The sequence below is a fragment of the Urocampus carinirostris genome, chromosome 18, assembly GCF_059441175.1.
Source record: "Urocampus carinirostris isolate Australia breed hairy pipefish chromosome 18, RoL_Ucar_1.0, whole genome shotgun sequence".
Taxonomy (NCBI): domain Eukaryota; kingdom Metazoa; phylum Chordata; class Actinopteri; order Syngnathiformes; family Syngnathidae; genus Urocampus; species Urocampus carinirostris.
In genome coordinates this window covers 15,171,244-15,186,411 of record NC_142366.1, presented here as the reverse complement: position 1 = coordinate 15,186,411, position 15,168 = coordinate 15,171,244, and the positions used below count along the sequence as shown (strand labels likewise).

The 15,168-nt window shown below is 39.0% G+C and overlaps 1 protein-coding gene across 3 annotated transcripts in view; it reads left to right on the top strand.

Moving 5' to 3' along the window:
- The window catches only part of ncoa2 (nuclear receptor coactivator 2), a 64,074-nt gene that overhangs the window by 32,841 nt on the left and 16,065 nt on the right, over positions 1 to 15,168 (top strand). For all 3 annotated transcript variants that reach the window (XM_088322204.1, XM_088322205.1, XM_088322206.1), the window contains exons 3-10: positions 370 to 471; positions 771 to 943; positions 4,996 to 5,099; positions 9,686 to 9,863; positions 12,845 to 13,036; positions 13,743 to 13,844; positions 14,770 to 14,910; positions 14,987 to 15,134. In XM_088322204.1, the coding sequence (XP_088178330.1) occupies positions 383 to 471; positions 771 to 943; positions 4,996 to 5,099; positions 9,686 to 9,863; positions 12,845 to 13,036; positions 13,743 to 13,844; positions 14,770 to 14,910; positions 14,987 to 15,134 (1,127 nt within the window). In that variant the 5' untranslated portion in view covers positions 370 to 382. The remainder of the gene's footprint in view (positions 1 to 369; positions 472 to 770; positions 944 to 4,995; positions 5,100 to 9,685; positions 9,864 to 12,844; positions 13,037 to 13,742; positions 13,845 to 14,769; positions 14,911 to 14,986; positions 15,135 to 15,168) is intronic.

Below are 15,168 nucleotides of genomic sequence, written 5' to 3'. Positions count from 1 at the left end.
CGTACGGGGATGAATAAAGTATCTATCTATCTATCTACCCTTTCTCAAGGTGTCTTCTTCCTCATTCTGGGGTTGAGTTTTTCCTTGCCATCATGCAGGTTTCAGATCAAGGGATGTTGTAATGGTGGTCTGTTCACCCCTTGGAGACTGTGTTTAAGGGCCATACGAATAAAAACAACTTGACTTGAATAAAACTAGCCGCCAAAGTGGCTATTTGCTAACGTGTTAGTATACCCTAAATCCAGACCAAGGATTCCCGCAATCGAATAGACAATGTAACAGTCTTTTACGCTTTTTGAGATCTTTAAGTCCATCTCAATCTAATCATCATTTCACCCACTCCTACCACTTTTTTTTTTGCATTTGCAGATATGCATTGAGGATGAGCGGCATCGGGGAAAACTCATCGGACCCTGCCTGGGCAGAGGCTCGAAAACGTAAAGAATGTTCTGCTGAACTTCTTGGACCCAGGTAAGGCTTCTTAATGTAAACCAGTCAGCTCCGCGGCTATTGTATTGGAAGCATCTACATTTCTGGAATTGCTAATTAACTCATTCACTACATATTTTAAAAGACATGTCGCACCAGTCGAGAATTTTAACAATTTCCATGATGCAATAAATTCAACTTTCACCTGGGAAAACGAGAGTAATCCTCATCTGAGATCAGGAAAAATAAAATAATGGAACGACATAAATGGATCTTTGGCAAAGAGTTGGTATATTATGATTTAATTTTTTGTTTTTTTTCTCCCCCCCAAAATGTCACAGCCCCAAGCGCAGCAACGAGAAGCGCAACCGCGAGCACGAGAATAAGTACATCGAGGAGCTCGCCGAGCTGATTTTCGCCAACTTCAATGACATCGACAACTTCAACGTCAAGCCAGACAAATGCGCCATCCTGAAGGAAACGGTCAAGCAGATCAGGCAGATCAAGGAGCAAGGTACGCGCTTACGTTTTTCAAAAAGATCATTACGGGAAGGACAATTTATTAAAGTTCCTCCCATTACGTCGTCATCTCACGAGCATAATCCCCAATGATCACTGTCCCGGGCCAAAACATCAGGCACTGAAATCAGAACTGACCAATTGTTTGCAGATGTTCACTCTTAAAGCCCTTTTATGGGGGTTCTGTTTTCTTTACCTTACTTGTTAAATCACCCGTAAAAGTGCTTTTCCTATCCACTAATCCAAACTAATAGTAAGTCTTTTATTCCAAATGTACTTTGAATTTGTTTTGGATGGTTTGAGGAACTTTAGACCGAGCTTGATGCGGTGCTCTCTAATTATATACGTTAACGTGGATTTCATCTTGTTTTATGTGAGAGGCTCTGTTACGGAAGATGAACAGTTTAATATAAAGAAAATAAGACTGCATCTCCAGGCGGTTTTAAAGTTAAAGTCAACCCAAAGGATTTTAGATAAAATGATGAATTACGATACATTTTGAGGATTTGTTTATCACTTTTGAATGTACCTTAATCATTTTGCACCACTCTTTTCAAACCATTATCAAGATCTTATCATAGTTTTAGCACCTGTAGAATTTTTATTTTGACTTCATTGTCATCTATTGATGGAATTAAACGTCTTTATTTGGATTTTTTTCAACTCTATCTAAGAACCTAAACTGAGGTTTTTTTATTAGCATAGGCTAATATTGCATCAGGCTGTCAGGACTCTGAACTTGATCCCTGCCATTCCCCTCCTGCTCCTTTTTTTCTGCCAAATCATTGCAGTTCTGCACTATTAGGATTCTGAATTATACATTGAAACCTTTGATTCTAAACTTTATATATATTTATCTGCGTACTCCTTTAACCTCTGTTATTTGTATTTTGTGTCTCATTTATTGCGTTTTCCTGGGTCAAAAGAAGTAATTTCATTTGTGCTGTATGTTGTGCATATAGCATATTTGACAAAAATTTGGCAATGGCAACATTGTTAAGAAATCCTTTTAGTGTTGAAGTTTGTTAAAATTTAGAATATTGTTTTATTAAGTACTATTGATTTATACAACAGGTCGTAAGCAATGTTTTTATATATGAAATAAGAAAAACATCCATTTCCATCCATTTTCTGCGTCGCTTATCCTCACTAAGGTCGCGCGGTTGCTTGTCCCCATCCCAGCTATCCTCGGGTACACAGGGACAGACAACTCACTTGCTCGTTCTCACCTAGGGACAATTTGGACGGGACAATAAACCCGACATCCATGTTTTTGGAATGTAGGCAGAAACCGGAGTGCCTGAAGGAAAATCTTAAGAAGATAAAAAGCGTCAGTGTTACTACAAATAATTTCATATAAAAGGAGGGCTTCTTGGAAATTTTACTGGGTGAAATTTTAGGTAATGAAATCCTGTGAGACCGCCAGGCTCATGAAGCACCTATGGAAACCCTGAAGTAAGATATAATATTAACGATATATACAATTTGGAGCAAGAAATATAAGAATGAAGTTAAAAAAAGTTTATTTTTCATTAAATCGCAAAGAGTATCGTTGCCTGGTATTGGCTGTAGCTATTATGTGAATTTGTGGTTTTAAAATAGAAAAAGGTGTTATGAGTGCACTGCATGAAAGAAGTCTAGATATAGTGGAAGCTAGAGCTCTTGTTGGTGATAGGAATGAGTGGAGAGGTGTTGTCAAAGGATAGTGGGATGTTTAGACATCTTCTAAGGGATGGGCAGGGCACCCGTATGATGCGGCAGGGGTAAAGCAGTGAAAGCTGTCGGGCCATGCTGTTGAACAGAAGAGTGTGTTGTGTCACCCTGACCCGAGTGACATGACCGCTTTCTCGTGTCCTGTTCATCTGGAGGGACGAAAGCAAGACCAACTTGGGTGCCGAGGTGCTTAACTTGTTTGTGCATTTGAGTTGGCCATGGGCCCAAATTTTTGTGTGTGTTTTGCTACTTTTCCCCTTTTTTATTTTTGTCACCCCTCTCGAGGGATATGACCAGGGTAGATGGATAGATAGATGGATAGTAAATAAAAAAAAAATATGTTTTTGTAGGTGTCCTCACCTACTTTTTGAGCTAGACACAATTAGAGGAGAAAAACTCTGCAATTCACCTGCTTGAAATTTGTGCAACAGCGCACAGACCGGTGAATTCATTTAGTCTGCTTTTTATGATGTTTGCAATCAGCGGGGACCTCTCCGGGCCAAATGCCCCCCGCCTTAGCTATACAGAGCCATCACTCAATGTCTGTGAGGCCCCTCACAAGAAGAAGCGCTCCTCAGACGGAGGGAGGAAGCGATCGAAAGAGCTGCCTCTCGGGACGGATAAAAATCATCCGTAAACAGGGCGGCTTAATGAAGGTGGCGAGTGTTGGGACCGACAAGCGGCACCAGTGTGAACGAAAACTATTAAAAAAAAAAGTCTTTTAGGCTGTCATAAAAACAGAGCATTGTAACACTTTTATATTCAAAAATATAAAATAGACTGCAAATAGTCACAAATGCAAATGATTAATGAAAGAATAAACAATTTTTTATTTTGTCATTGATTTCAACGTTGAAATACATTGTATGCAAAGAGATTAGACATGGCACTCCAGTGTAAACGTGTAATAAAGGCAAACATATTTAAAAGGTAGTGCTTAGAGAATGGTTTAATTTATACATGTCCTTTGATCTTTATAATAATTGTGAAATTAAAGAATAGTGCATCGTAGCAGTTGCGCAATGAAAAGAAGTGTAGTAACATTTAGAAAAAGAAAAAGATTCCCAAATAAGTTGCATGATATACATTTTCACGATGTTTAGGGTGGTAATGACCCTTGGGAATAAACTTTCTAAGCCTGTTAATCTTCTGTAAAATGGTAAAAGCATTCACTATTAAATGCACTTTATCGTTAAGTATATAAAAATATTCTGAATAGTCTGAGGATTAATACCTAATCCTGACCATCACCACCCACAAAATGTCATTTTCTTAATAAAGGAACTGTACTCTTATCCTACAAAAAGTTTTCTTTTATGCATTTTATTAATTTCCCTTATTATTTATGTTCTAGTCACACTATGATTTGAGGATACATTTGATCTTTAGTATGACTTTATGCGGATGAAATGCTGAAAAGTAATTGTGTACGAATTTACTTTATTATTTTCAGGCAACACCTTTTTTTAAAATGATAGTTTTGGACATGTGAAAATACCTTAAAAAATAATTATGATAAGTTACCTAATCATCAAAACATGGCTTTTGGTTTTTCTATATATTGACTTTTCTATGATATACAAAATTAGACGTTTTTGACATTTTCACACATAAAAATATCCATACCTAAATAAAGATTTTTGTAATGACAAATAGGCCTAATGCATTTTTTGTGGCACAATTTGTCAACTTTCTCATGCTAAAGAACCACAAAAACTCCTCAAAAATCTTAATCTGTTTGCGGTCAGGGATGCACAGTTCTAAAGTCATGGGTCCAAATCCATCTCCCAGCCTTCCTGGACAGAGTTTGCATGTTCTCCCCTTGGATTTCCTTCCACATTCCCCAAAAAATGCATTTCAGGTTAATTTGATTGTCCATAGGTGTGAATGGACGGGTGTGTTGTCTGTCTCTGTGTGTCCACTGCCCAAGGATAGCTGGGATTGGGCTCCAGCACCACCATGACCCTACTGAGGATAAGCTGTGCAGATAATGGATTGATGGATACATTGGGGACAAAAATGCATATAATAGTCACAGAGGTCTGTTATTAAAGTATTTTGGACGTTTTTTTCCTAATGTTTACTTCTATATTCATAATGTAAGCTACTGTAGGCTATGGGTAGCCGCTATTGTTTTTATTATCTGCTCCTACTTTGTCCATGCTCAGTAGCCTTCCTAATGTTGCTTAATGGTATCCTTTGACTTCTGTGGTGTGCACGCGCGTCACCTCTATTTTAACACACTTTAATATAATCATATTAACAACTTTTCTCATATTTCAACATTTACTTTCATTTATTTGATTGCAACATTGCAACTTTGTCGACACTCAGAGAAAGCGGCCGCAGCCAACGAGGAGGAGGTGCAGAAGGCCGACATTTCCTCCACGGGCCAGAGCGTGATTGACAAGGATGCCTTGGGACCCATGATGCTGGAGGTGAGTGTACCGAATGTGTGTTCTTTGTTCTCGAGGTGCATGTTAAAAGTTTTTGTAAATGGACTTCAATCCAGGATTCTTAAACATGAATAGGCCGAGCTCAAATGTTGCGGTGTGCGCCCCCCGATTGGCCGTCATTCAAACGGCTTCATGCGACAGCAATAAAACGCTCACTTGCACAATGGCAAAAGCAAGCAACAGCCGGCTGCGGTGAATCATTCCCTATTCCGTCAACCTCTCGCCATCTCTCTCTTCGTTTTACTTTTTCTCTCATGCGGCCTTCAGATATGTCCCGTCCAGGGCTATTTATAGCTCTCCCGATCCGGCGTCACCGAATCGACATACTGACTCGCGGGGACTAAATTTAGCTTGTGTTGGTTTAGAGGATGCGCGTAGAGAGGAGCGTATAGGCGAGAAAAGTAACTGGGCCCCTCCTGTCGTGCTTGACATACTTAACTGCGCTGTGAAACTGTATACCGGCTCTGATGTCATGATGACTTTTTTCAGCCACGTATGGCAATTTGGTCCGGACAATATTTTTCAGAATATATTTCAATTAATCTGCAGACAGCAAAAAGTAAAGTCTTATTCCACTAGTATTATTTTCCTTTTGTTTTTTTACATCCTGATTTATTTTCATTCTAGAAATATAATTTTTACTCAAACTTTTATTCATTTTGTTCAATTTCTTACCTGATTTTTTTGCAGTTTATATAGGGATGGAAGTAGTCATTTTTAGTGCCATTGGAGAAAAACGTTTTGAAGGCAGTAAAAGTATTTTTATGTTTTAATTGTGACTGTTTTTTATCACAACATGCATACAGTTTCTTAAACTGCTTTTTTCTTTCGATAGTTCACCCACCATTGTCGAGGATAACGGTCTCTTCTCGCAACAAAACTTTTTGTTTATCGCTTGTAATTGGGGATGTTCACGAACACTCTTTTCATACTAATACTAACAATCTGTCCAGCCTTTTGAGACTTCTTGCAACTAAGAGCTTTACAAATAAACATGACTTGACTATAATAATCCTGATTATATTAATATAGTACTACTAAGATAATACTCACACCAGACACCGACACTTGTAGCACCGATACCTCCAGACGTTTCATCCCCTCAAAAAGACTGCTATACCTAAAAGATACATACAATATAATATTTCCCTAATATCACATCATGGTAATTTAATCATTTTTTTACCTCCTAATTTTGAAAGAGCCACCAGTGGGCATGGAAAACTAATAACGATATCAGGTATCAAATTGTGCCTATTGATATAGCGTACATTTTCTTCTTTGTTTCCCCAGAATTTTTGTAGCTTTTTTGTATTAGAACGAATATTCCATTCAATTTTAAACAATGTTTTGCAATATTAATCAGCGACTTTACCTGATCGATTTTTGCACTTTTATACACCAATAAACACTGTAGATGTTAGTGTAGTGTAGTTTCATGCGCCTTATGTATAAAAAACTATTCTACCAAAAACTTTTTTGGGGCGTGCGCCTTTTGTAATACAGTAACATTTTATTCTCTGGGTCCATTGCTGTTTCCCCCGAGTTTTAGCTCCTGGTCATCTGTTTTATGGGCAATGGATCTGGCATTCATTAGATATAGGCTTGGCAGTGTTAAATGGACTCCATTTATATAGCGCTTTACAAGTCTCTGGGACCTCCAAAACACTTTACAGTAGACTTTACAATTTGCCCATTCGAACACACACTCACTTCCCAATACAGGAGTCAGCCATGCAAGGTGCCTACCTGCTTATCGGGGGCATTAGGGTGTCTTGTAAAAGTTGGTAAGCCTAGCCTCAGTAGTAGGCCGGACCTGCAGTCTCGCTATTGCTTTCTCTCCTGACGCTGCATCACTCGATTCCCGGACACGATAGCAATCCTCAGAGAACCTGCTGGTGATCAACATTTCTTCGCGCTCTTCTGACTCTCCTCGGAGTCTTTTTAATTGATGAATTTCTTTTGAATGTAAAGAGCCGCTAAGGCAGACCTGAGCTCTCCGGTCTTGGAGGGCCATACGTCCTGCCAGATTTTGAAGTTTGCTCTTCTTTAACTCAGGTGATACAAATTATAACCTTGTTAGCAAGCTAGCAAGTGCTTGTTAACGATACTGGTGATTGGAATCACCTGTATTAGATCAGAGAAACCTCAAAAATCATGCAGAACATACGGCCCTCCAGGACCGGAGTGCCCAGGTCTGCGCTAAGGCTATTACCTGTCGCAATGCTCGCTCTTTGTTTTGGTGGCCAGGTGTGCGCCAGCCCACCTGTTAGGCTGTTGTATGCAATCCTTCAATCACAGTCGCGCACACAGCTACGCCCACCCAAGACACACCCACATAATCTGCCCTGCGTAGCATTTACTATGTGCTCTGTTGACCACAATGAAAGTTGGATACATTAATATCGATTACACGACAAGACAATTCAATTTAAAATCTGCGAAGCAGTAAACCAGCGTTAACTGAAGCGCGAAGTAGCGAGGGGTCTCTGTATTGAATTGTGAAATTTGACACTGGAGCGCATCGACCTAGCGACTTGCCGCTAGCCCTGTCTGAGAGGATGCTGGCTCCGTTTCTGCCTGCCCTACTTGTCTGAGACGTGGCCTTCCTACACACGGAATGCGCCGCCGCGATTGATGAGAGCCGCCACCGCTCTATTTTCAGACGGGTTCGACTTTGGGAAAACGACCGCCCGTATTCCCGTGCATTAAAAATGAACGCGCGCCGGTGCAAAGCAATTAGTCTAATGACGATTATCCTCATCTCGGGAAAGGAAACACCTTCTCACATTGACGAGCAGCAGAATCCTTCCCTTCCCCCTTCTGGGCTGCAGGTGATTTGCTGGCCTAATTGCCACCATCTTGTGCGTAATGGCTGACCTGGGGCTGTATCCTTTCAATTAAACGCTCTTCCTAGTTCATCGGTTGCTCTCATGCTCTTGTGGAGGACGAGCGACTGACGGGCGGATGGCCGGAGCAATATTGCGTAATTGTTTGGCCGTGTTGGTACAGCTTGTGCTTTGTCAATACTGTAGATAATTACTGAACATGCGCACGTAACAAATGGAATTGCTCGGTAAATACTGCGGACGGAGAAAATCAAAATCAATCTATAATGTGAAGCATATGACACAGACTTTCGTTTATTTTTTTGCATTGTATTAAACAAAGTCATCCAGCCATTAGTTGAAATTGGATTTTCATGAAAAGCTCTTTGAGGGGAGTAATTTTGTGTTTTTCTTTTTCATACACTGCTAAAATAGATCTTTCCCCGTCAGCATATAATTTTGCTGATATTAGGTATTGCTTTTTTTTACTATTTGTTTCAACTAGTTAAAAAATGGAAAAGAATACTTAAAATGGTCTGATAATGCAGATCTCTGAAAAATCTGCTCATTTAATTTTTTTTACTTTTTTTAAAAATATTTTTTACTAGATAAAGGGGCAAGAAAAATATACTTGATGAGAATATCCCTTAAAATGAAATTATTCTGTCAATGGGCTGTTTTGTATTGATGTTATTGCTTTGTTCTATCAATAACTAAGACACACATGTACTAATCCACTTTCTCACAATTTCAACAGCCCTATTTGTTACATAAGAAAAACAATATGTATATCTTGCGATTTATTTTTTGTTGTGCTAGTGATCTTGCTCTAGTTTTCATTGCTCTGTTATTATAACTTGGGCCAGTCTCTAAGAATACGTTGTAAATATTTTGCGTATTTCATTGGCAGTCTTTTTTCCTCTTTAGTCTTTACTACATGTTTAGCCTGGAGTGCCATGTCTAATATAGTTGCATAGGATATTTCACCACGTTGATATTGATGACAATAAAGACCGTTCTATTATTCTTCTATTATTAAATCAGTGTTAATCATTTGAGCCCCCCAAAAATAATGTATTTGAAACTAAAATCGTAATTTCAGGGCATGTATTCACAATTTCAAGCACATAAGAAATATAACTACATTGTTAATACTCTTATTGTTATATTTTTGTTTGTTTTAATTCTTTGAAAATTGTATGTTTAGTTCATCCTGGAGCGCCACTTCTAATTGATGTGTACATTGTACACTACGTTGTAATAAATGACGACAAAGACTGTTGAATTCTAAATTTCATCAGAAAAACATCCCTATTCATCACATGAGTAAAACAATATGAATTTGTTGTTAATAATTTGAGTCAAAAAAGACTTATTTATACAATAACATTTAGCAGGTGTCACAATTTCAAGGATAGTAGTCCATCCATCCATTATTTGCACCGCTTAGTAGTACTAACAGTAATTATCATCAATAATTATGCAAATAAATGACTAAAAATTTACACTATTCTTTCCACTTAAAACCCTGGAGAACCCCTGGGTTATAATCCCCCCTCCCCCCCTTAAAGGTTCTTGGGTTCTCCAGGGTTGAGACGCATTTGTGGCTGCATGCTCTTGTTTCGATTCACAACCAATTTCAAACAAATATAGGGATGTACGAAACGATATTGAGATGCTTTTTATTTTCCTGTTGGGAAATTTAAACAGCCTTTGTCATTCTAATCTTGTTCGGCACAGGCCCTGGACGGCTTCTTCTTCGTGGTGAACATGGAGGGCAACATCGTCTTTGTATCGGAGAACGTGACACAGTACCTGCACTACAACCAGGAGGAACTGATGAACACCAGCGTCTACAGCGTGCTGCACGTTGGAGACCATGCCGAGTTCATCAAGAATCTGCTGCCTAAGTCCCTCGGTGACTCGCTTCACTTCTTCTCTATTGGTTCTGATTTCAATTTTGTTTTATCTATTATGCAGAGCAGGGGTGGGGAACCTTTTTGATTCAAAAAGCCTAGTAAGCAAAATATTCCGATTCTTTAAAAAGATTTTGTTTTAAATTAAATTTTATTTTGGCCACACACTGCTCGACCCTCTCTAGACAAAAGCTTATTCTTCAGCACATTTATTTTCACTACGTGACCTAAAATATTAAATTTAATATTGCTAGAGGCTGTGTCCCATTTTAACAAATATACCACTTAAAATTGTGTCTCTCATGCTGTTACGTAAGCTTGTTCACCCCCATTTTTGCCGTCATTTTTGTCGTGAATAATGGTTTTCAAAACGAGGTGTGAGTTTTTGTAAAAATGTCAGAGAATAGTATTTCGGTGAGTGTGCTATGTGTACAGAGATCTGCTCACTCAATCAAATGGCTCTGAGTGCTTGGCTGGCACTTTCAGGTGTTTACAGTTTTTTCATCATAAAATGTCACAACATCGTTTAATGAGCTTCCTTAAATGGGATTCCATAGAGACGTACAGCCAAAACAGGGTTTTTAGGTGTAACATTGTGAGTGTAAACTGTAGTTGATACTTTGACCTGTATATGTTGGACTGAACAGTTTTTTGTGCTGCTTCAGTTTCGCAAACATTAAAATAGGAAAGGTACAGAGAAGATCACCATGTCCATTATATTATCTCCGAGACAGATTTACTAATGAAATGAGACATACTTTGCTTTTGAGCCATACGCCCCCGAACCCAGCCATCAAGGATCATTTAACAGGCATGATGATGGTGTTGCACTTTTTAAGGTCATAAAGTATACAATTTTTAATTTTCTTCTCTGCCCCACCATGAACGTTCATTTGCCAACCCCCTATTCTCAGCTAATTAGATTTCTTTTTAGGTTCTCTCCCCTGTCAGCTACGCTCCCTTCCTGTATTCCTGTCCTTCTGTCATGTCAAGGGTGTTACTTTATTATTTCTGCCATTTCTTTTTTATTTTGTTCATGTCGTGGGAAGAAAAAAATGACTTTGCTTTTCAAGTACTAGATAGATAGATAGATAGATAGATACTTTATTCATCCCCGCAGGGAAATTCACATTTCCAGCAGCATCCCTTCGCTGAGAACAATCCAAAAATAAAGCAAAAAAATTGGCAGAATAATGTATCTTCTAGGTTTATTAGAAGATTATTTAAAACTTGTAAAGAAAACTGGCATTTTATTGAGAAAAAAGGCAATGGAAAAAAAATCTATATATATATATATATATATATATATATATATATATATATAATCTCATCTTTTCATTTTCCAAAGGAACAAGACAACAATTTTGTGTTTTATGGTTCGGAAAGAATTCATATAAAACTTTCGCAATGTTTTATAATTGAACCACAATTACAATCTACTTTTAAAAGTAAACAATTTATATAAAGAGTCCTCTCACACACACATACATATATATATATATATATATATATATATATATAATTTGTATACAATATTTTTAATTTAGATATCTATTAGTAACTTTTAAATTCAGGAGACACAAAACCTATTTTAGATTTTTAGTGGAATACAAAAATAAATAAATGACCGCATTTTATTAACTCTTAATTGAAGCCGCTAATGCTAGCAGCTTCATTGGCTTTGCTAATGCTCTTACCAAAGCAGTTGAAATAATAATGCTCACATTCATGGATCTCTTGGTTGCTGGGGCACCACTTCCTGTGGTGTCTTGGGCAAGTACAGCCTGGTGTTGCCCATCAATCTTCAGGCCGTTTTTGGGGGAAGTGGTTTGTTTCCCCGGATGAAACAGATAGTACTGTTTTCATGGTTAACCAGTTGCAGACGAAACCTTTGATTTGACTCAGATATAGCACCTTCATTTTCTGGTTACCGTTGTTGGTGTAAAGCGTCCTCCTGCTCTTCAGAGATGAGCCAGACCTCTGCTTTGTCGGGCAGAGCCCTGGTAAAATTGATCTTATATTGATGTATGTCAGAAGTTTCCATAACTTGAACAGAAAAACAATTCTTATTAATGAATCAACATCCTCTGCTTTTCGCTGCTAATCAAGAGGTTGCTTCTTTAATCTATGTCAGTCCCTTCCCCCCTCTTGGACGCTCAGGATTGAGGTCTGACGAGTGCCTGGCCATCTGGGCGGGAAAGCGAGTGTTGAGGAGGAGAAGAAGCAGCACCCGGGAAGGAAAGGGGGAGAAAAAAAGCATCAAGCGCAGGGCTGTGTCCCAGATAACTGGGAGATTATCATCAATGCAGCGAACGAGATCAGCAGATGGAGTGGGATGCGACTTTGCTGGAGAGAAACAAGTCGGGTTTGCTCGTGTAGGAGTGCATTTTCCAGGAGCTACACGTGTTAAGTTTTGTGGATCCAGGCTGGACTTTGTCATCACCAAAAATTAACACCTTAGTGTAGACTGCCACTGCTAAATGGCTAACTGCTAAAGCCATAAGTAGTAATTCACAGAAGCTGCATACTTCGGTGGGAATTTCTAAGTGAAATTGCGGTGTAGTGGGGGATAAAAACTAAGTCAAAGCAATTAGCTCCTAAGCCCACGTAAAATAAGAAGTATTACTTACTCTATACCCTGTGCAATATCCATGCGTATGATTAATTAACATTTTAAATAAATATACATGTAAAGAAAATGAAAAAAATTACCTTTGGAGCTACACATTTCGAGCTTGTCCATTGAAGTAGTAGGTGGATGCAGATTAGGGTAGGAGACGTCGGATTGAAAAAATTCAGATTTTAGAACCTCAATTTGTGAAACTTGTCATGCTGCTTTATCTCCGGGATCCACTTTATGACCTACCTAAAACCAAAAGTAATATTCCCCAGCTCTTATAATACACTGTAGAATGTATGGATGACAACAAAAAAACTCATGCATGTGTTTTCCACTCATGAATTGATTTCTCTGTGCCTCCAGTGAACGGCGTGCCGTGGTCCAGTGAAGGCCAGAGACGCAACAGCCACACCTTCAACTGCCGGATGCTGGTCAACCCGCACAGCGAGAGCCCGGAGCAGGCCCACGAGCACGAACCGCAACAGCAACAGAAGTACGAAACGATGCAGTGCTTCGCTGTGTCGGAGCCCAAGTCCATCAAGGAGGAAGGCGACGGTACGATGGTGCACACCTGATGAATCAATGATGAGCAAATGTGATTAATGTTGCAGAGAGAATGTAATTGGTTAATTGGAATTTGCAATGATAAGAAATTAGTTTGAAGTCTTGTAATGGTTTATTCCTGCTTGCTAAATTAACTTTGGAGCTAAAGGTGTCTGAAACGGTGAAAATAACATCTAATCTTTTAAAGACAAAACTACAATCTTGATTTTATCACAATACCTTAAAATAGCTGTACAAAATTTGAAACTTGTTTTTCTCACGGCTGCCACCTTTGGCGTGTGTCATCATTGCAGTCTCAGTCAGCACTTTTATGATGCATGTAAGTACGTGCCTGTTGACCGTTTGGAGACCGATGGAGAATGAAAACAAAACTAAGACGTTTAATAGGGAATCAAGAGCAAAAAAAAGTGTGTTTTTAGTCGGCCAGCCTCACATTTTGTTAGTTTTAGAATTTGGGAATACCTTTTGAAGGTGAAACATGTGAGATAAAAAGCTGCAAGTTCACACGCACACATGCTCAAAGGTCATCACTAAAGCTCCTCTACATGAAAGACGAAGGATGGCGAGGAGTGGGGTTGGGGGGTTGCTCCATGCTCCCCGTCCTCATTAATAACCCTATTAATGATCCTGCCTGGGAATAACGTGCATATCATTTTCCTGCCCTCCATCATCCACATCCCTGGCTTCCCTCCACCAGACTTCCAATCGTGCCTGATCTGTGTGGCCCGCCGGGTCCCCATGAAGGAGAGGCCTGTGATGCCCACGCATGAGAGCTTCACCACACGCCAAGATCTACAAGGTACTGAAAGAGAGCAACGTGGTACCGAATCCATTCTGGACTGCCCAAGCTACCCTAACGCACTAGTCCAATTACGGCTGCAGCGGGTATGCAGGCGCTGTTTTAACGAGATCCATTAGCCTGACAGATGGCCTGACCTTGTTTCTTACTTTAGGCATATTAGTACCAACCAGGTGTGTCTTGTGTTGTGAAAGCTTGAAAGTCTTGTTGCCATTTCAGGAAATAATAAAGCGGGAACGCGTAGCCTCATAAATATCCTTCCATGAACTATAAAACACTTAAATTGGATATCCATCGTGCCTTCAGGAAAGCTAAATGATATTGCAAATACAAGCAATTTCTGACATGACACAAATATATTATTTTACCATATTGTATTGATAAAATAACCTTAGTTATTTAATTTTAGCTGACCTGATTTAATTACTCTAATCTGTAAATAATAAGTAAATGAAGTTACTCCTTGACTTACTGTAAGCCTTAATCCTCAGTGCAAAATAAGGATAAGAATACATTTTTTGAGTCGTCACAGTATTCATGTTTCTTCACTAAGTCAAAATGCATTTCATAAAGTAAATTTGCTCATTTTATGTTTTTAATATTTTACAACAAGTACGTATAATGAATACTTAAAATGAGTTAATTTATCTGACATATTATTTTACAAGTATTTTAACTAATGTATACATATGTATATTGTTTTTGTTTATTTTACTTAGTGTTTCCTAAAATGGCAATTATCATGATGAAATCATTTGATTTTCTTCATATTTTTTCCCCTCAGTTTTATAATTTGACTTTTTACATTTAGCATTGTCGCGGGATGAATCAAATTGTCATCCCTTCACCATTATTGAAACCCTTCTTTTGATTCCTTTGACTCTGTTTACATAGAAACCTTTTAATATTTGTTGCCCTTTTCAAGGCAAGATAACCTCCCTTGACACCAGCCTGCTGCGGGCGTCCATGAAGCCTGGCTGGGAAGACCTGGTGCGTCGTTGCATACAACGCTTTCACTTGCAAAACGATGGCGAGATGTCCTTTGCGAAGCGACATCAGCAAGATGGTAAGCGACGCTGTTTCTGTTGATTTTTTTTTTTTTACCAGTTTGTTGCACGTCTTCATCTTTTTTGTTGTTGTAGTGCTTCGGCACGGCCATGCACTCAGTCCGATCTACCGCTTCTCCCTCTCGGACGGAACCATCGTGTCAGCCCACACCAAAAGCAAATTGGTGCGTTCCCATGCCACCAACGAACCCCAGCTTTACATGTCATTTCACGTTCTCCAGAGGTACGTCTGAAAGTCAGAACTTTCCTGCCGATGG